General features: G+C 40.2%; 1 protein-coding gene across 4 annotated transcripts in view; it reads right to left on the bottom strand.

Annotated features, from left to right (window-relative positions):
* DNAH3 (dynein axonemal heavy chain 3) overlaps positions 1-20,972 on the bottom strand; it is a 194,028-nt gene that overhangs the window by 157,303 nt on the left and 15,753 nt on the right. For all 4 annotated transcript variants that reach the window (XM_082670865.1, XM_082670866.1, XM_082670867.1 and 1 more), the window contains 8 exons: positions 20,779-20,968; positions 19,115-19,310; positions 14,948-15,073; positions 13,569-13,764; positions 11,677-11,856; positions 7,333-7,469; positions 4,531-4,636; positions 4,161-4,339 (listed from right to left, as the gene is read on the bottom strand). In XM_082670865.1, the coding sequence (XP_082526991.1) occupies positions 4,161-4,339; positions 4,531-4,636; positions 7,333-7,469; positions 11,677-11,856; positions 13,569-13,764; positions 14,948-15,073; positions 19,115-19,310; positions 20,779-20,968 (1,310 nt within the window). The remainder of the gene's footprint in view (positions 1-4,160; positions 4,340-4,530; positions 4,637-7,332; positions 7,470-11,676; positions 11,857-13,568; positions 13,765-14,947; positions 15,074-19,114; positions 19,311-20,778; positions 20,969-20,972) is intronic.

Here is a 20,972-nt window from a genome sequence, read left to right as displayed (position 1 = left end):
TGGAGGAATCAGGTTCTCTGACTTTGGACTATACTACAAAGCTACAGTAATCAAGCCAGTATGGTACTGGTACAAAAACAGAAATACAGATCAATGGAACAGGATAGAAAGCCCAGAGATAAACCCACGCACATATGGTCAACTGATCTATGACAAAGGAGACAAGGATATACAATGGAGAAAAGAAAGTCTCTTCAATAAGTGGTGCCGGGAAAACTGGACAGCTACTTGTAAAAGAATGAAGTTAGAACACTCACTAACACCATACACAAAAATAAATTCAAAATGGGTTAAAGACCTAAATGTAAGACCGGACACTATAAAACTCTTAGAGGAAAACATGAGAGGAACACTCTGACATAAATCACAGCAAGATCTTTTTTGACCCACCTCCTAAAGTAATAAAAATATAAACAAAAATAAACAAATGGGACCTAATGAAACTTAAAAGCTTTTGCTCAGCAAAGGAAGCCATAATCAAGATGAAAAGACAATCCTTAGAATGGGAGAAAATATCTGCAATCAAAGCAATGGTCAAAGGATTAATCTCCAAAATATACAAACAGTTCACTTAGCTCAATATCAAAAAAACAAACAACCCAATCAAAAAATGGGTGGAAGCCCTAAATAGACATTTCTCCAAAGAAGACATACAGATGGCCCAGAGGCACATGAAAAGCTGCTCAACGTCACTAATTATTAGAGAAATGCAAATCAAAACTACAATGAGGTATCACCTCACACCAGTCAGAATGGCCATCATCAAAAAATCTACAAACAATAAATGCTGGAGATGGTGTGGAGAAAAGGGAACCCTCTTGCACTGTTGGTGGGAATGTAAATTGGTAAAGCCACTGTGGAGAACAATATGCAGGTTCCTTAAAACACTAAAAATAGAATTACCATATGACCCAGCAATCCCACTACTGGGCATATACACAGAGAAAACCATAATTCAGAAAGACACATGTACCCCAATGTTCACTGCAGCACTATTTGCAATAGCCAGGTCATGGAAGCAAGCTAGATGTCCATTGACAGATGAATAGATAATGAAGATGTGGTACATATATAAAATGGAATATCACTCAGGCCTAAAAAGCAATGAAATTGGGTCATTTGTAGAGATATGAATGGACCTAGAGTCTGTCATACAGAGTGAAGTAAGTCACAAAGAGAAAGACAAATATCATGTATTAATGCATGTATGTGAAATCTAGAAAAATAGTACAGATGAACCTATTTCCACGGGAGGAATAGAGATGCAGATGTAGAGCATGGACATGTGGACACGGGGGGGCAGGGCAGGGTGGGATGAATTGGGAGATTAGGTTTGACATAAATATACTACCATGTGTAAAACAGATAGCTGGTGGGAACCTGCGGTATAGCATGGGGAGCTCAGCTCAGTACTCTGTGATGACCTAGATGGGTGGGATGGGGGCGATGGAAGGCAGGTCCAAGAGGGAGGGGATATATGTGTACATACAGCCAATTCAAATTTTTGTACAGCAGAAACTAAGACAACATTGTAAAGCAATTATACTCCAATAAAAAAATATATAGGAGACACACAGAAAAGACACAGTAGAGAAGAACTGGATTTTCCGTACTCAGGAGGTAGAATGAATTGAGTTTTTCCTTTATACCCATTAACTACTAGACCCTCTAAAAAGTCCTGAATATGGGTTGACGACATTAACAATTGGACCAACATAACACCTTACCAATATCTAGGAATAAACTAAGGACAAGAAATACTGTGTTCTACACGTACTTATAATATCATTTAAAATATAAAGGTCCAGGTGTCCCGTAAGCACAGGGCCACACTCTTTCTGGTGTAGGGGATGCCATAAGGGAGACCAATACATTTTGCATCAATCTATGGCCTCTCTCTACCTTGTTGTCATTGTTTGGACAAGATTTCCTACCCTGAAGGAAACAAACAGCCAGACCAGAGGGATAATTTCTTATATCTCTAACTCAGGGCCTTGTGTTTCTGGTCAATATTTCGGGTCATTGTTCTAGCAACTTTAGACCTTGTACCTGTAGTGGAAATGGATGGCATGCCCACTTTCTTACCAATGCACTCCAAGGTGCCCCCTGCCTATATGACCAGAGCACCCCTTTCTAGGGCACACCTAATCACTGGAAACAGGAAGGTACTCCACTCAGCAATTACAGGACAATGAAGTAGCAAGGGTTCAGAAGACTCAAACTCACCTAATCAGACAAGTTAGTTTTTCTCTCTCCATTCAGTAGGGTGTCTTATATATGTTTTACCTACCTCATGGGGTGGCTGAGAAGACCAAATGAGTCAGAATCACTATTTTTAAGGTAGAAAGAAACTTCAGAACTCAATTACTAACCTGGAGTTTCTGGGTCCTTAGAAATCCCCAGGTTTGTAATGGGACCCTAACTTTCATTTATATTAAAAAGGCCAAAGGAAATTGTACATTTATTTTGATGAGAAAGAAAGCACTGACCAACCAAGGCACTATGTTGCTTTGATTTGACAGGAACAAATGTTTAAGAAAAAAAAATTGCTTGATGCTCAAACTTTCCAAAGGAAAGTGTCCTAGTAGTCTGAAGGCTGAAAACATTTTACTGCCCTAGTCCCAAATGTTTATTCTATAGGCAAAGGAACTGAAGATCCAAGAGGTGAAGCCAGGGGACACAAGCTAGCAAACAGAAGGTCTTGGATTCAAAACCAAGCCTTCTGGCTCCCAAACCAGGAACCCCACCATTTCGTTACCCAGTGAGAGTTGAGTGCAGTGGTGGAAAGCATTAATTTGGAGTCAAAATGAACTAGGTTAAGCCCTGGATATGCCACTCGCTGACCTTTTGGAGTCTCAGTTTCTTCATCAACATAATGGAGAGAATAATGAACAACTTCTTACGGTTGGTGTAAAGACCTGATTAGATCCTGAATGTTCAGAACACTTACACAGTGCTTGGACTACAACATGTGCTGGAAAAATGGTAGCTATTATCATAATTAATTTCCTAATGAGTTTCTGATATGCAGTTTGTAAACCTTAAAAGAGCTATAAAATGCTAAACTTATATTTATCTACATGTATATGAATAATATAATATATAACAATTTAATAGTGGTTATTAGTACTAAATCATTTTAGTCTATAGTTTAAAGCTCTCTGAGGAAGAGAGCTAAAATAACACGGGCTAACCATTTTGTAACATTCAAATAGAAACAGAGTAGCAGATAGTTGCTGTCCCAGCCTCTTAGCATCATTCCCTTTTCTGTTAACCACAGCCTAAGCCTTCTTGGGGTACCCCATCCTTCTCTTTCTTGGTTCTCATGGTTTAGAGATGAGAACACTACCCAAATCTAAACCATCCTCTTGGCTATGGTGTTTGCCTTGCTGTTGCCCAAACAACCCAAGTCAGGCCAGTGCCAAAGTGTTGGAAAAAAGGGAAACCATTTTTTCCCGTGGATGGAAACCTGGGAGGATGTACGTCTGGAGCTGCTGGGGCCCACAAACTGGAGAGAATCTCTCAGAGAACAGAGCTGACACAGAGGACAGTCAAGTAGAGGGAGGAAGACTGCATTCTAATTGTAGTGTTGAGGGCCTGAAGCTAGCAACTCCTAAACTTTCCAACATGTGAGCCCCAAATTCCTTGTTTTACATTAGCCAGTCTGGCCTCCTATCCCTTACAACCAAAAACGTCTTTAATAAATACTCATCAGTAAAATGAAGGCACAATATAGAGTTTCACATTGAATGACAGAATCCCCAGACCCAGACAGTAGAAGTCTGTATAGAAGAGATTCTAAGGGCTGCCTGTAATCACGCTGTGTCTTCACTGCTAGATGGCCAGTGAGAGAGCCTGTGACCTCAGACAGTCAAGTAATTTCTCTCTGAAGTTGCCTGCAAGAAAGCAAAGGCTGAAGGATCAGAGATGAACTGCCTCAGGATGCTTTCCACCTTCCTACTCCAAGACCCAGGTAGTTCTCTCCTAACTGTTCACCTTCTAGCCTGAACCTGATTCCCTGCAACCGTCACTTTGGGCAGAAACAACGTGAACTGGAAGTTCAATCTGGTCATTGCTGGAAGGTGCAAGTTCTGTCCACTTTTCCATTCTCCCATTCATGCCAATTATCATTGCTATTTCTCTGCATGAAACAATAATACCTGGTGTTGGTGTCCCGGTTTACATCCACTTGGAATTGAATCAGATGGTCTTTAAGATTTTGGGCTCGCTCACAGAGATCATAATTTAGGGTCATGGTGTCAAGGCAGAACATGGCCAAAGGCACGGTAATGTGCATGGATGCAATTTCATTTCTCCGCTTTTTTATGCTATTGATCCTCTGTAGAAGAGAATAGATTCAGTAGATTAATTTGCCTCTAGCCTCTATGCATTTGCCCCCAAGCCTCACCCCCCAGCCAATATAGTACAATGTTGAGCATAGTATATATACTAACGAAACACATTGACTACTCAATGGATTGTCTGCAGCACATGTAACCAACATACGAAATGTCAAGTGGCATCTCCTACCATCACAAAATCCTCAATTTCATGATTTTCTTTCAGGAACGCAGTGATGTTTTGCTCTGCAGTGTTATCCAATAAGTCATGATACTTCTTGTATACATTTAAGTACCTTCCATATTGAAGAGCATAAAATCAAACATACAAACACAGGTCACCAGATCAGATTAGTCAGAGTGGCAAATGAAGAGATAATATCATAAAAACCAGCCCAAATCACGAAAGAGGAATATAACGTGGCAAAGTAGAGGGAACTGGGAATTCAGAACTTTAGCTTCAAATTCCAATTTTGCCACTTCCTAGCTGCATGAACTTAGACAAGATATTTCTCTTTTTCAAAGATCAGTGTCCTTAATTTTAAGTGGAAATGATAACAGCTCACTGGATTGTTGTAAAGCTGTAATAATATATATTTAAAGCAATTAATACTATGCCTAACGTACAGTAAATGTGCAATAAACATTACTTCCTACCCCTCCTTCCGGTTCTAAAGTTCTACATCTAAATTTTAAGATGAAAATTTGTAACTAATGAACCTAAAGTCTATTGAACAGAATTAAGTTTCCCTCCGTCTGTTGTCAGATAAGGCAGAAATGGCTGGACAGATTTCCCCCAAATTGGAGGATGTTTGGGGGATGCTCTGACTTAAAATAAGTTTGAATTAAAATAAAGATGACATGGAGTAAACAGAATTAACTTTGTGGGGCCCAGGAGTATACTTCCAAGAGCTGGCTAACACTTCAGAGACTCTGAAACTGAGATACAAGGAGAAGCTCATGGAACTGTCAGTACAGAAAAACAAACTATATGTATAAGAATCAACAACAGGGTAAACAGGGGTTTCAAACAGATGACACCAGATTAAATTCACGAGGGCAGAGCTTTCAAATCTGAGGCCGTGGTTTTCAGAATAGATTAGCAGCAGTTCTCAGCTGGGGGTGATTTTGCCCCCAGGGGACATTTGGCCATGTCTGAAGACATTTTGGGTTGTCAAAACCAGGGAGCGTCCTACTAACAGGTAGAAGCCAGGGATGCTGCTAAACATCCTACCATACACAGGACAGCCCCTCATAATGCAGAATTTTCTGGTCTAGTCTTCTTGCTTCTCTTCCTCTTTTGTTCTCTTCTTTTGTGATTTGATGACTATCTTTAGGGTTGTGTTTGGATTGCTTTTCCTTTTTTGTATCTATTGTACATTTTTGGTTTGCAGTGACCATGAGGTTTTGACATAGCAGTCTATATATATATATACACACACACATATATACATATATACATACAAGATTGTTTTAAGTTGCTGGTCTCTTAATTTCAAATGTATTTCCAATATCTTGCACTTGTAGTCTCCTCTTCTCATGATTGCTGGTTTTGACATCATATTTGTGACATCATATTTGTGTGTGGATGATTTCCTACCTTTATTGTATGTTTGCCTCTACCAGTGAGCTTTCCCTTTCGTAATTTTATTGTTTCTGGTTGTGGGCTTTTCTTTTCCACCTAGAGAAGTTCCTTTAGTATTTGTTGTAAAGCTGGTTTGGTGGTGCTGAATTCTCTCAGCTTTTGCTTGTCTGTAAAGCTTTTGATTTCTCCGTCGAGTCTCAACGAGAGCCTTGCTGGGTAGAGTATTCTTGGTTGTAGGTTTTTCCTTTTCAACACTTTAAATATATCATGCCACTCACTTCTGGCCTGCAAAGTTTCTGCTGAAAAATCAGCTGATAACTGTATGGGGTTCCCTTGTATGTTAGTTGTTGCTTTTAATATTTTCTCTTTGTTTTAAATTTTTGTCAATTTGATTAATATGTGTTTCTCCTTGGGTTTGTCCTGTATGGGACTCTCTGCACTTCCTGGAATTGAGTGAGTGTTTCCTTTCCCATGTTAGGGAAGTTTTCAGCTATTATCTCTTCAAATATTTTCCCAGGCCCTTTTTCTCTCTCTTCTCCTTCTGGGACTCCTACAATGCAAATATTGGTGCATTTAATGTTGTCCCAGAGGTCTCTGAGACTGTCCTCATTTCTTTTCATTCTTTTTTCTTTATTCTGTTCCGCAGCAGTGATTTCCACCAATTGATCTGTCTTCCAGCTCACTTATTCATTCTTCTGCCTCATTTATTCTGCCATTGATTCCTTCTACTGTATTTTTCATTTCAGTTATTCTATTGTTCATCTCTGTTTGTTTGTTCTTTAAATCTTCTAGCTCCTTGTTAAAGATTTCTTGTATCTTCTCAGTCTGTACCTCCATTCTGTTTCTGAGACCTTGGATCATCTTCACTATCATTACTCTGAATTCTTCTCCAGGTAGATTGCTTATTTCTACTTCACTTAGTTGTTCTTCTGGGGTTTTATCTTCTTCCTTTGTCTGGAATATAGTCCTCTGCCATCTCATTTTGTCTAACTTTCTGTGTTTGTGGTCTCTGTTCTGCAGGCTGCAGGACTGTAGTTCCTCTTGTTTCTGGTGTCTGCGCCCTGGTGAGTCAGGTTGGTCCAGGGGCTTGTGCAGGCTTCCTGGTGGGAGGAACTGGTGCCTGCCCACTGGTTAAAATCCATGAATTTCTAAATGCCAGAACCTGTCTGGTGCCATGGCTTTCATATAATAGAGGTGAACCTGTTATCTGAATTGTGGCTCTCCTATCTATTTGCTGATAAGTTATGGTTTCCATATCTGCAAATAGGGCTAAATAGTAACACTGATGTAAGTAAACATTGGCTACTCTTATTCTTTCAGGTATGTGGGAACAGGGATTGTTTATTTGATGACAGTTAGGAACTCTAAACCAATGCCAATGGCTAAGTTACAACTAAACCAACTTACTTGTAGGGGCCAACTTGATTTTTCTGAAATACCTCGAAAGTTTGATCCACAAAGTCAGAAACCAGTTTTTCATCAGCATTAACAGTTCCAAGAATCAGATTATATCCTTTCAACTCTGGGAACAGGATAGATTCCACCTAAAGAGGAGAAACCACTTTTATTTTTTTTTTAAAGATTTATTTTTTGATGTGGACCATTTTCAAAGTCTTTATTGAATTTGTTACAATATTGCTTCCGTTTATGTTTTTTGGTTTTTTGGCCATGAGGCATGTGGGAATCTTAGCTCCCTGACCAGGGATCAAACTCACACCCCCTGCACTGGAAGGCAAAGTCTTAACCACTGGACTGCCAGGGAAGTCCTGAAACGACGTTTAAATGTCACAAGACATCCACAAGACACAAGAAAGAAGATGACACCAAAATGTAAAGTCTCCTGCAATGCACTCATTTCCAGAGACATCAGCTGCATTTCAACTCTATCTCTTCTCGGATGGTGCTGGAATCACCCCACTGTTCCCTTTACCTCTATTCTCTCTCCTCTTCCTCTTGTTGGATTACTCATCTTTCAAATTCTTGCTCCTTTCAACTCTCATGTCCTTAGAGAGTCCCCCCTGGGCCCCCAGTGGATGTTAGGTTTCCCTGCTTAAAGTTCACATTCTAAATTTATCCCACTTGGCACTCAACATAATTGCAATTAAATGAATGTGTAATGAGCTATTCTAGGTTTGTCCTGGGATATAAATACCATGAGGGTCTGGATTGTATCTGACTTCTTCCCTATTGTGAAGGGCCTAACCAGAGCTTGGCACATAGTAAGTGCACATAAACATCGTGTGAGTGAATAAATACTACAGTGGTACCCCTCCCCACCACCAAACACTTGCCTCTCTAATGAAAAGCTACTAGAGGCATGGGTTCCAACTCAAACTCTGCCGCTAGCTGACTATGTGACCTTAGGTAAGCTACTTTCTCTGGACTTTAGTTTTCTCATCTGAAGAAAGGGAGAGATGTACTAGATTCTTCTCTCAGTTCAGGAGAAAAAGCTATGTCGTTATGATCTGCGGCACAAAAAGTATTTTTCCTGAGAATTCAACACTCCAACTTCTTAATGGCACATGTGTATCTCTGAGAATGTTCTCAGTTGCATGACTCATGCAAGCTGCAAGTCCTTGTTGGGGACCCATTGCCTTCCACTGCTCTCCCTACTAAGAAAGATTTTAGTGATCCGTCTAAGAAAAGACTCTTCAGAGGGCTTTACTGAGTTATGAGTTATATGCCGCTGATGAAAACGCACTGATTTAGAAAGGGGGAAAAGCAAGTGCAACTGATCTTTGTCTTCCCTCTTTGGACAATCCAAAGGTTTTTAAACCAGTGGAGAAGCAACTTCTTTGCTGTAGCCACACTGTAGGCAGTGTTTGAAAGCAGGATATGAGTGAAATGGCTTAGGGCAGCACAACTGGAGCATTCAGGCCTTGCAACAGATCATAGGTGGGCAGGATAAGGGATTATCTCTTGGGAAAAGTCTTCAATCGAAAGAACATTTTAAATGTGGCTGGTTCTCACTATGGAGAACAGTATGGAGGTTCCTTAAAAACTAAAAATATAGTTACCATATGATCCAGCGATCTCACTCCTGGGCATATACCCAGAGAAAAGTCTAATTCAAAAAGATACATGCACCCCAATGTTCATAGTAGCACTATTTATAATAGCCAAGACATGGAAGCAACCTAAATGTCCACTGACAGATGAATGTGGCCTACACACACAGACACACACAGGCACACACAGACACACACACACACACACACACACACACAATGGAATATTGCTCAGCCATAAAAAAGAATGAAATAATGCCAGCTGCAGGAACATGAATGGATCTAGAGAATATTATTCTAAGTAAAGTAAATCAGAAAGAGAGAGACAAATACCATACGATATCACTTATATGTGGAACCTAAAATATAACACAAGTGAACTTATTTACGAAATATAAACAGACTCACAGATGTAGAAAACAAACTTATGGTTACCAAAGGGCAATGGAGAAGGAGGGATAAATTTGGAATTTGGGATTAACAGATACACACTACAATATACAAAAGAGATAAACAACAAGGACCCACTGTATAGCACAGGGAACTATATTCAATATCTTGTAATACGCTATAATGGAAAAGAATCTGAAAAAGAATACATACACATATATGTATAACTGAATCATTTTGCTGTACACCTGAAACACTGTAAATCAACTATACTTCAATTAAAAATTTTTTTAAATACACCTTTAAAAAAATGTGGCTGCTTCTCCTATGCCCCACAGAGCAGTCTGTAAAACCGAGCCAAGAACAATAGTGCTCTTTCCAGGTAATTATTGTTACTATCTGCTTATCTCCATGGCTCTCTGATCCCAGACTTCTTGGTTTTGTCATTACCTTCAGTGCTTTCTCCTGTATACTTCTCCAACTTTGGCATTTCCCTGGCACTTTGAGTTAGAAAATTCTCCCATCAGGAGAGAGACTGACCAAAACAACTCCATTCCATAGGGGGAATATATAATTACATATATATAATTTTACACACGTATATATATTTATGTATATTTAATGTGTTTTATATATCTATATAATGATTATGAAAGTAATGCATCCCCTGCTAATGCTGTTTTAAATTCTGCTTATTGCACTTTCAATTTTATAAAATCCTTATCTCATCCAGCTTCCTTTTATTTATGTCTCTCATTCACCTCTTTTCATTTCAGTCAGTATTACAGATCCATGTTTTTCTCAGTTTTTTGCTAAGGCAAATATTTTCTAATATTTACTTTGGTTTCCTTTAGTAACTTTCTCACAAATATGCTTTCCTTTTGCAACTTGAGTACTACTTTCAAACATCTCATGCTGACGTTTTTTCCAACTTTTAAAATTCATCTTTAACCATAAATAAGACAGGACTGATAGGGGATGGAGTACTGTCTATCTGTTGCTGTTCTTCTTAGATATTCAACCTGAGGGACTGTTCTTTTAAAATGTCACTACCCAGATCAGAGGTAATACAGTGTGAGGGGTTCAGGGGGGCAGACTGTGCTATGGGCATCTCGAGATGGAGAATTCAGATCCGGGGCTGCTTTTTCTCATAGTCTAGTAGAATCATCAGCATTTACTTGGGCCTAGCTTTCAAACCTGGCACAAACTATGACCTATGACTATGTCTTCTTGGCATTACAACCCACTAAATCTACTACCAGCCCCTGCCAGGCTGTTAGCAGCAGCAGCCACATAAGCCCTGGGCTCTCCCAGCCCAGCTGCTTGCAAACATTGCTGATCAACAGCAGTGAAGGGGAACTTGAGTGGTATGTACTTTAACTGTCTCCAAGCCCCACACTTATCCTTCCAAATTACAGGGTCTTCTCTTTCACTTCCTTCCTAGGGATACTGCTTGTAGGAGAGCTGCCCATGTTTCTTCCCCCTCTGAACATCCAGTTTTCCTGTTAGCCTGACTTGGTTTGGTTCAAAACCCCCAATTTAGAGTTCTCTGGTGAAATCAACTGGAACATGTGGCTTCACATGCTTCCCTACAAAGTCTGACTCTAATCATGAGCTCTTAGAACCCTCTAAGCACAGGACTGCAAAGAGAAGAGTGCTTAAGAGCATCCAAGCATCATACATAATGCATGGGGAGGGAGGGAGGGGGAGGGATGGGGAGGGGAGAAACACCCCGCAAGTCCCTTCCCTATGTGGGGCTGGACACCGGCCCTCTTGCCACACCAACCACCCAGAGGGGGCAGAAGATGGAATGCCAAAGAGTCACACTCATGTGGGTGATCCTGCCCAGTTCTAAAAGTCTGCTAATAACTGTCTGTAATCTGATAAGTGATGTCACCCTGGAAAGGAAACTTGGAAAAGGGCTTGGGCCAGGAAGGGAAGCTTTAATCTCTCCCCTAGAAGCCTACAGTGAGTTAAACAAACAAACACACGGAAATTCAAGAACTAAATTAGACACAGTCTTATGAAAATTCTTGGCAAAGTACACGGCAGTTGATCCATCATGAATTATTAACCCAGGATGGATATGGCTTGGGACACATCTGCCCTTTTGAGGTTGGCATCATGTGGGGAGCTCTACTTTCTCACAAAGTAACTCTTAGTGTCCTTGTTAATGGGATGTGTGGACATTTCTTGAAGGCCCAAATCCTCTTTCTGGGAGTCAAGTGGGTGTACTCAGGATGTACCTCCCAAAGTATCAATAAAACCCTACCTTGTACAAGCAGCCATTTTAACTCTATTTTATTCAATATGTGAATAAAAATACAAATGAATAATTAAGTGAATACTATACCTTGGGAATCCCCCTAGAGTTCTTAATAATTTCCAAGAAAGAGTTGTGTATTAATTCCCAGCAGTCATCAAAAGATGGATTAAAGGCAATAATGGGCTCATTGACTTCAAGCTTGATCATGATCAGCTGAGGTATAAAGAACTCCATCTCTTGGTAGGGCTCCTCAAAATCATTCCCATCCTTCAGGAGACATAAGATACGGAAATTATTACAAAATGGAACCTTCTAGAATCAAGGGAGTGAATCTTACCCATTTATAGTACTACATGGGCACCAGAAAAGGAAATGAAAGGTACCATGCACTGTTCATATTTAAAATAAGGGCAAAGTATGGCTTAGCCCACCTGAGTTCACCCTCTCCCCCTTCTTCGAAGCTTTGATTCAGTATGTTTACTTTGCTTGGAAATTCCTTTGTCAGTATTTCCAAATCCTCCCCATCCTTTAAAATTCAGCTCAAAATCCCCTCCCCTGGGAAGCCTCCCTGTTCCCCAGCAAGAAATAATCTTCCACTTCTGAACTTCCATATTTCCACTTCCTTATGGTATTTTATCTTTCTCTCGTGAGATTTACATGCACATCTTCTCTACACTAAACTTAAGGGCAGGATCTGTCTCTGATTCATCTACGTCCTCCAAAATATCAAAAATATCATTTAGTACATCGTAGGTGCTCAATAAAAATTTGTTGACTGAATCCACAAGTATAAATACTTTATCTGTATACCTCACATGAAGTTGCTAATTAGCATATAGCATATTTTAGACACTAAAATTGTCAACCTTCCTGCAGTAGAAATATTGGTGTGGAGATATTTCTAATTCCCAACACAGGTTAGTAACACAAAATACCTTTCATAAACTACAGTGCCTAATGAAATTGGCATGGGGCAGCTGTAAAGTACTTGTCCAAGTAATTGATTCTAGAGATATCTAGATTGGTTTAAGGATTATTGATAAGCATTAGCTGAATGCCTACTATGTACCAAATACCCATAATATTTCTTTCTTTAAGATATATGAAGACATTAGTTTTCCCTTTGTGTGGAATTTTAGAGTGAGACTTGTTCCCACATCTGAGTTTCTTCTGCTTAGCCAGTAGGTGATTACAATGACATGTATAGATTAGTCCACTGTAGAGTGCTAACAGTGCAGTCTAAATTCAACAGCATTGGTTCTACATTCTTTTGAGCAAAAGGGCAATTGTTCATTTTTACTCTATTTGTAAAAATGCTTAGAACTTAACCTTTTCTAACAGGCAATTTAAAATTTTATAGCTCTTTTTAAGATAAAATGGCACATAATATAAAATCCAAAAGAATATTCCTTGATCTCCCAGGTTATCTAAATTTAAGGGATGCTTTGAAAACCAGGACTTAGTGTTTTAGTTTTTATCTAGACTTCACTGAAGTAGTTTCATGAAAGAAGTTATTAGGTCAATAAAGCCTTTTGTTTTTAGAGGTACCCTTTCAAAGACTGAAAAACAAAAGCCAATATCTGCAATGAACACACACAACAAATATCAAGCCAAAAATATCAAGCCAAAAATTGATAACAAACCGTTTTCAACACCTTCTTTTAATAGAGAGGATGAAAAAGTGACCACTCCCTCTACTGTAGGAGGTATGCGTTCCATTTTATTCAACCTTTCTTTAAATTTTTTAAATTTCTCTAGTTCTATAGATTTTTACCAATATAGTAGGAAGTAATTATCTCAGGAAAGGTTGCTGTGTGTTTAAATAAATCATTTTTATAAGCTAATAATCACCTGATATGTGTTCAAATCAAGATCTTACTTTTTGGCTTGGCTTACAGCTGAGGACCTTACATGACTGGATCCTGAGTCTATCTCAGTTGATTCCACTCCAAAGGGTCTACTGCTGGTCCCCTACATACCTTGTGTATCAAGAAAAAGGAAACGAGGTCCTTCAGAGACTTAATGACCAACTCCCTGAGCTGGAGTGACATGAAGGATGCAACAGAAGCAAAATATTCCTCAATGCGACGAGAGGAGCCATAGTCACTCTTGGGAGCAAAAAGGATCCACTGCTCCTTCTGGGAGACAAAAAGCTGGGCACAGGTGGGGATCCATCTGTAAAGAAAGCAGGGCGTCTAACTAAGAATCTCTTCCAAGCTCCAAGAAGTCCTCTCAGCCACTCCCCACTCCCCACAACAAGGCAGATGGCTCCTTTGCCATTACGCAGCTTTGCAAATTGGTACTTTCATATCCCTGGCCACTTCACCTGCCAACATCCCTTTCTGGGGAAGACAGTAATAAGATTTGGATTGAGAGGCTATTCTCCCATTAGCAGTGCCCAAATGAACAGTCCTGCTGAAAGACGAAAGTGTCTATAGTTTCTTCATTATATTCAGAGATTGGGGTAAAGGGGTATAAGGAACTGGAATGTTCTCTCCAACTTCTCTCCCTGGCGGATGTCTGTTTTCTGATTGAGACTTTATAGGGAGAAAGAGAAAGAGGAGAAAAGGAGGGAACTTGGGAGGAGAAACTCCAGTGTGGCAGTGGCTGCTCAGAAGTTGAGAGCAGAAATTAGAAAACCGAAAGAAGAAATGGATGCCTCATTGTTCCTTTCATCCTACTTCCCCCAATTTCTAATTTCCAGTGGGAACCACGGGCATTTGCACCCTATCACTTCTCTTTTCTGACTGCTAGAAAAGTACTATTCTAACAGTCAGAGAAGTACTGGTAATAGTCATAGTTGTAGATGTAATCATTATATTTAATAGCTACTACATGCCAGCTATTGTATAAACATTTTCTCTGATAATAAAAACCCGTTGGTAGGTATTATCACCATCATCTCACATAAGGGAATTTCTCTGGCTCTGGACACAGTCCTGCATGCATTTGCAAAGGAAAAAAGAATTAAGTGACTAAAAACTCCCATCCTTGGAAACTTGCAGGTATTTATCTGGGCCACCTGAACACAAGTCATTTAAATGCACTGTCCTATAACCCAGCAAGGCCTACAGGATTTCAGAGGGAGGGAACGGAAGTGGTCCTCTCAACGAGGAATGGTAATGAGAGAGTTTCAAAAAGGCAGAGGAAGACCAGGAGTGAGGGTCAAAGATCAGTGTACATGAGGAGGCACAGAGGCTGTCGGGGATGGGAACATGGGAGGAAGAGAACAGAGGAAGATGTCAGTGAGAAGTCAGCAAAATCTGTGCACCCCCCAGGTTGGATACGTTGTCACTTCACAGAGTTTTTGATCTTTATGATACTGTGATACAGCCCCATTCTGCGGCCAGATACTGACTTGTTGAGAAGAATTTGGCGTGCTTCCATGCAGTGTTTCTGGATGACATCCTGATATTCGTGAGGCAGCAGAGGTAATTTTCCCGCCAGTAATTCTGCTGTTCGAACAAACCTGAGGTCTTTAAATCTGCAGAAAGAGAGGGAAAAACTTCCTAAGCTAAGCAGATGCTTTATAACAAACTTTGTACGATGGGTTCAAAGGAAATATATTTTCATTTTTCAGTGAGAGGAGATATAAACAGATTAAAATGAATTATATCTGAAAAATCTGGGAGTCTGAGGAGGGAGTGGATAGTTCACAAGAACTCTTGCAAGGAGTAGATAAACTCAGCAGGTATTACTGAGCCTTCCTATGTGTCCTGCTCCGGGTAATCCATCTGGGGAGTGGGATTTTGACACTGACCTGGAATTTGGCTGGCTGGGAACTGGGATATCAAATGGACAAATCAAAGCTCTTTCCAACAGTGAAGACACAGAGGACAGGGCAAGCAAAGCACCACCTTCACGATCAAGTGGGTTCCACTCAATCCTCAATGTGGCCCCTGGGTGAGCTACTCAAAACAACTTGGAGGTCCACTTTGGTCTGAGCCCAGAAAACCCTATAGACCTGCCCCCGACAGCTGACAGGCTCACCGAGACACCCACAGCATCCCTGGCACAGCACCTTACATAGTACGGGTACTCAATAAATATTTGTTAAATGAAGACATGAATCTCTTCCTGCCCTCTCTGATGATAATCTTACCTTCTATTTCTCTCAGATTAATGGAGGTTCTGCCCTTTACCACACTCCGCAAGGCCTTTTTTAGCTTACAGGGCCACCATTTCTCTTCCTGACACCTATTCATTCATTTATTAATCAGCCTTTTAAATCATCAGTGCCCAAACTAGATCTTTGCTGACTTTCTTAGCTTGCCTCAGTTCTCGCTTCTCATTTTCATCATCCACTGTAATGACCCATTAGGCACTTTCCCTCATCCTTCTAAAATCCTGCAGTCTACATTTCTATTCCTTTTTGGTGGAGGTGGTGAACTTAGTCTTCATCTTGTCTGGCCAGTCACAAAGCACTGCTAGGGGAGAGCAGAATTTGAGGACCTCACTCTCCACACACTTTGATATCCAACTCCAGCATGGCCCTGGTCACAACCTGATAACTATGTTACTCATCTTTAGTTCAATCCTAAAAAACTTCCCACACTGGCCAGAAAAATCTACTCTTTCTTCAGATCACGACCCTCATTCTGGCCCCTAAACCCCTCACCCTTCACTGATCACTAGGTGACCTCTTTAAATGTTTAAAGCTAAATGCTGCAGGTCATATAAGAATATTTTTCTGTAGCATTTCCTTAACAAATCTTTCTCCTTGATGATTTTTTGGTTCAGCTGACAAAAACCTACATGATTTTGGTTCACTTTTGTGCCTTTGTTGCCTATATAATCTTCTTCAGGGAACCATGAAAAGCAAGTGATAAGAATCCTTCTTATAGTAGAAGCTATATGTTCAATAATTTGTCATCTTCACTATATGATCAAATTAGATTCACGTGTACATCCTCTTGGTACTGAACTTCTGGCAATTTTACCAGCCCTGTGACTGACTTTCTTGTTAATTTCTAGGTTAATTTATTTTTTGAGGCCTTAAACATGCTTGTAGTTAAAGCAGTATCTTCATTTATTGAACAACTACTGTATGCCAAGCACTGTTCTAAGCACTTCACCCAACAATCCCATGAGGGAAGTATTGTTATAATTCTCATTTTGCATATAAAGAAACAGGGGTCCAGAAAGATTAACTTCCCCAAATCACACAGTTCATCAGGGACAGAGCAAGAACCAGAACCTAGGCTGTCTGGTTTCAGAGCCCACTCTATAAATTATTACTCTTCTATAAATTATTATTATATACTTCTGCCTCATTAAAAAATTACTTTTTTCCCCCAATGTCCTTACTAGCACCTCCAATGCCTTAGAAAACTGAATTCAGTTCAAAGAGGGAATGTGTTTATTTCTTATCATTGGTGGGCTCTGTCCTAGGTTGACCCCACCTGCAATTCCTTTTTAAAAATAGGTAAAACTAAGAATGTGAAAAAACAAGTAAGTTATCCAAGTAACAAGGCTCTCCAAAGACTAAACACATTCACAGCTATAGATCCTCCCCAAACAAAATATCTGAGGTACTGATTAAGTTCACCCAATCAAAATTACATAAACATACCGGCCTCTAATTTTTCTAATAAAAAACCCAGATGGTGGCAGCTCATCATTTCATTAGCCTGCCTTTGGTGAACTCTGGTGGCCTCATTCTCCTACCAGGATTCACACCCCTTCTTGAGGGGTTCATAAAAAAAATCAGTCTTTCTTCCCAGTGCAATTGATGAATGGATAAAAAAAATGTGGTATAGCCATAAAATGGAATATTATTCAGCCACAGAAAGGAATGAAGTACTGATACATGCTTCAATATGGATGAATCTTGAAAACATGATGCTAAGCGAAAGCAGCCAGACATGAAAGGCCACGTATTGTATGATTCCACTTATATGAAATATCCAAAGTAGGCCAATCCATGGAGACAGAAAGCAGATTAATATTGCCAGGGGCTGAGTGGAAGGGAGAAGAGAGGGTGACTGCTAATGGGTACAGGGTTTCTTTCAGGGATAATGAAAATATTCCCAATAGTTTCAGGAAAGTTGCCCAAATCTGTGAGTATACTCAAAATTACTGTATTGTACACTTCAAAAGGGTGAATTTTAAAGTATGTGAATAACAATTTAGAAAAATGAAAGAGAAAAAAAGTGGCTCCTGCCTCCTCTGGACTTCTACCACTACCTGTGGCAAATTTAGTCACTGATGAATATAACTGAGACTACTGTTTGCCAACCCTGTGCTGGCCCTGAGTTACATAAAGGAATAACCTCAAAAAACTAAAAATATACATATAGAGTTGCCATATGATCTAGCAATCCCACTCCTAGGCATGTATCCAGACAAAACTATAATTTGAAAAGGTATCTGCACCCCTATGTTCACAGCAGCACTATTTACAATAGCCAAGATATGGAAACAAGCTAAATGTCCACTGACAGATGAATGGATAAAGAAGATGTGGTACACACACACACACACACACACACACACACACACACACACACACACAATGGAATATTACTCAGCCATAAAAAAGAATGAAATAATGCCTTTTACAGCAACATGGATGGAACTAGAGATTATCATACTAAGTGAAGTAAGTCAGACAGAGAAAGACAAATATCATATGATATCACTTATATGTGGAATCTAAAATATGACACAAATGAACTTATCTATGAAACAGAAACAGACTCACAGACATAGAGGACAGACTTGTGGTTGCCAAGGGGGAGGGAGAGGGGGAGAGGGACAGAGTGGGAGTTTGGGGTTAGTGGCTGCAAACTATTATATATAGAATGGATGAACAACAGGGTCCTACTATATAGCACAGGGAACTATGTTAGATAAACCTGTAATAAACCACAATGGAAAAGAATATGAAAAAGAATATATACATGTGTGACCGAATTCCTTTGCCAACAGTAGAAATTAACACAACATTGTAGATCAACTATACTTCAATAAAATAAATTTTAAAAAAGAATTTGGAAAGGAAAAAAACTAAAAGACTCAAGCCCCCATACATTTCATAGGCTAGAGAGAGTCAAAGTCATAAACATATAATTATCATTCAGTGTGATACATTTCATAATGGAGGTCTAATTAACACCTACTGGATACTTACATCAGGCACTATTCTAAGTACTTTGCATGTGTTAAATTATTTATCCCTCCTACCAACACTATGAAGTAGGAAGTCTTATTATCCCAAATTTAGAGATAAGGATGTTACTTATGAAGCAGCACAGCTAGAGGCGGACCTGAGTAGGCCGGCTCCATGTGAGTGCTCTTAACCAGTATGCTCCAGTGCCTACAGACAGGCACTGGGTGCTGTGAAGGCACAAAGGAGGGCCACTTAGCCCTGCATGGAGAGCTGTCACTTGCTGTTCATACTGCACTTTGGGTCTGGGATGTTTGTCATTTTACTTCAAGGGCAAGGCTACTCCCACATAAGATGATCTCTTATGTGTGGAAGCAATAAAGAAAGGGAAGAAAAGGGACGGGAAGCACTTCTTACTCGGTAAACCACAGCTGTTTCAGGCTGAGCATCATGGCGTTCACTGTGTGCAGATGGTCCTCGTTCCACTTCTTGGCATTCCTGTAGACACTGTGCCAGGGCACAGGGGCCCGGATCACTCTTTGAGGAAATGCTCGGGGGATGCTCTCGATGAAGAGTCTTTTCCTCTCCATTGGATCCATGAGGATGTAATCAACTATAACCAACAGGGCAAACACTTGTTATGAAGCAGGGACCTTGAACACTCTGTGCGCTTAGCGTCAACACTTTAAAGGTAAATGTGCCTCTGTCCATTTACACTTGGAAATGCTCCCTCATTTACAAGGTCAGTGGTAATCTCCTGGGTATAACTAAATTGGGTAGGTTCCACTCTGTTGGTATGTGAGATATTTCAGGGAAAGAGGAATATAACTTTACAGTCTGGAGTACTTCGAATCTGGAGTTGAGTCCTCTTAGGATATCTAGCATTATGCATATCAGTGAATTAGTATTTGCTGATACCTCATTACTCATTAACTGATTTCTCACACCAAAATAGTTACATAAAAAATAAACACAATGGATGACATCCATCCATGAACGGAAATTTAGAGGCCAAACATTTCACGTGCTAAGGACTGGCAAAAGCCTCACAGAGGAAGTACCATTTAAGCTGGGTCATAAAGAATGAGTAGGATTTTGTCTGAAGGATAAGAAGTGCAGTTCCATGACTTTTGTATAATATACTCAAGGTGCTGCGAGTCATTCTGTGGCAGAAATAGCAGGTACAAGTGGTAGAGTGCAAGGTGGTAAGACTGGAGAAGTAGGTTGAGGCTGACATTTGAAGGGCTTTACATGTTTATCCTTATAAGTTTGGTTCTAGCCTATAGCAGACAAGGCGCCATGACACTGACACCACTAGAAGGTTAATTAAGAAATTAAAAATAACAACTTGGGAAGTATAGCTGTGTTCCAGATAAAATGGGAAGTTGGGGAACTAATATGATCACCCCTCCCCTTTGATGTGTTTCTCACATTATTCACCATCATCCAACATTTCCCAATGACCTACTGTGTGCACGAGACATGGGGCTAAATATGAAGGGGAGGGAGGACTGATGATACATCAGCTAATGTCTAATAAGAGAGCTGAGACCCACAAGAAAGACAATGCCAGTGTTAAATAACCGTAGAGAAACAGTGGCACGGGGGAAGTTCCAAAGTGGGATGAGCTGAAAGTAGAAACAAGAAGTGCTATGAATGCAGAGGATGGAGTCATCACTGAGGGTTGCAGAGATCAAAATACTTGAGGGAAGAGGCAGGTCTTGAACTAGATTTTAAATGTGAGTAGGCCCCTACTTCTTAGTGCTGCTACTTACAGTAAGTAGCACCTGAGTAGCACCTGCATCACCTGGGAGCTTGTTAGAAGTGCAGAATCTTGGGCCTCTCCCAAACTCTACTGAATCAGAATCTGCACTTTAACAAGATCTTTAGGTTACATAGATGCACATTAAAGTGTGGTAAGTACTGGTGTGGACATGAGTGATGGTGGCGGGGAGCATTTGGATGAAAAGTTAAACAGTGTTTTTGGCATTTTCAGAGTAACCAGGGTGAAGGACTGACAGAGAGAGGAAAGAAGGTGCCCTCCACATAGGAACCCCTGTCCCATTTATGCCCAGCCTTACCAATGCTTTTCTTGAGGCTACTGTAATAGTCATTTTCCTTCTCCTCCACAAGGACAGTCATCAGGGGTTCCAGGAAGGGACTTGTCAGCAGTGTGTTAGAAATCAGCTTTGAAATCCGAACCATCACTTCATCCTCCTGGGGGGCAATCATGTCTTTCTGGACTCCATTGGTCAAATAGTAATAGTATCTCTTC

Source organism: Grampus griseus, assembly GCF_964374135.1.
Source record: "Grampus griseus genome assembly, chromosome: 14".
NCBI lineage: Eukaryota > Metazoa > Chordata > Mammalia > Artiodactyla > Delphinidae > Grampus > Grampus griseus.
This window is presented reverse-complemented; position numbering and strand designations above follow the sequence as displayed.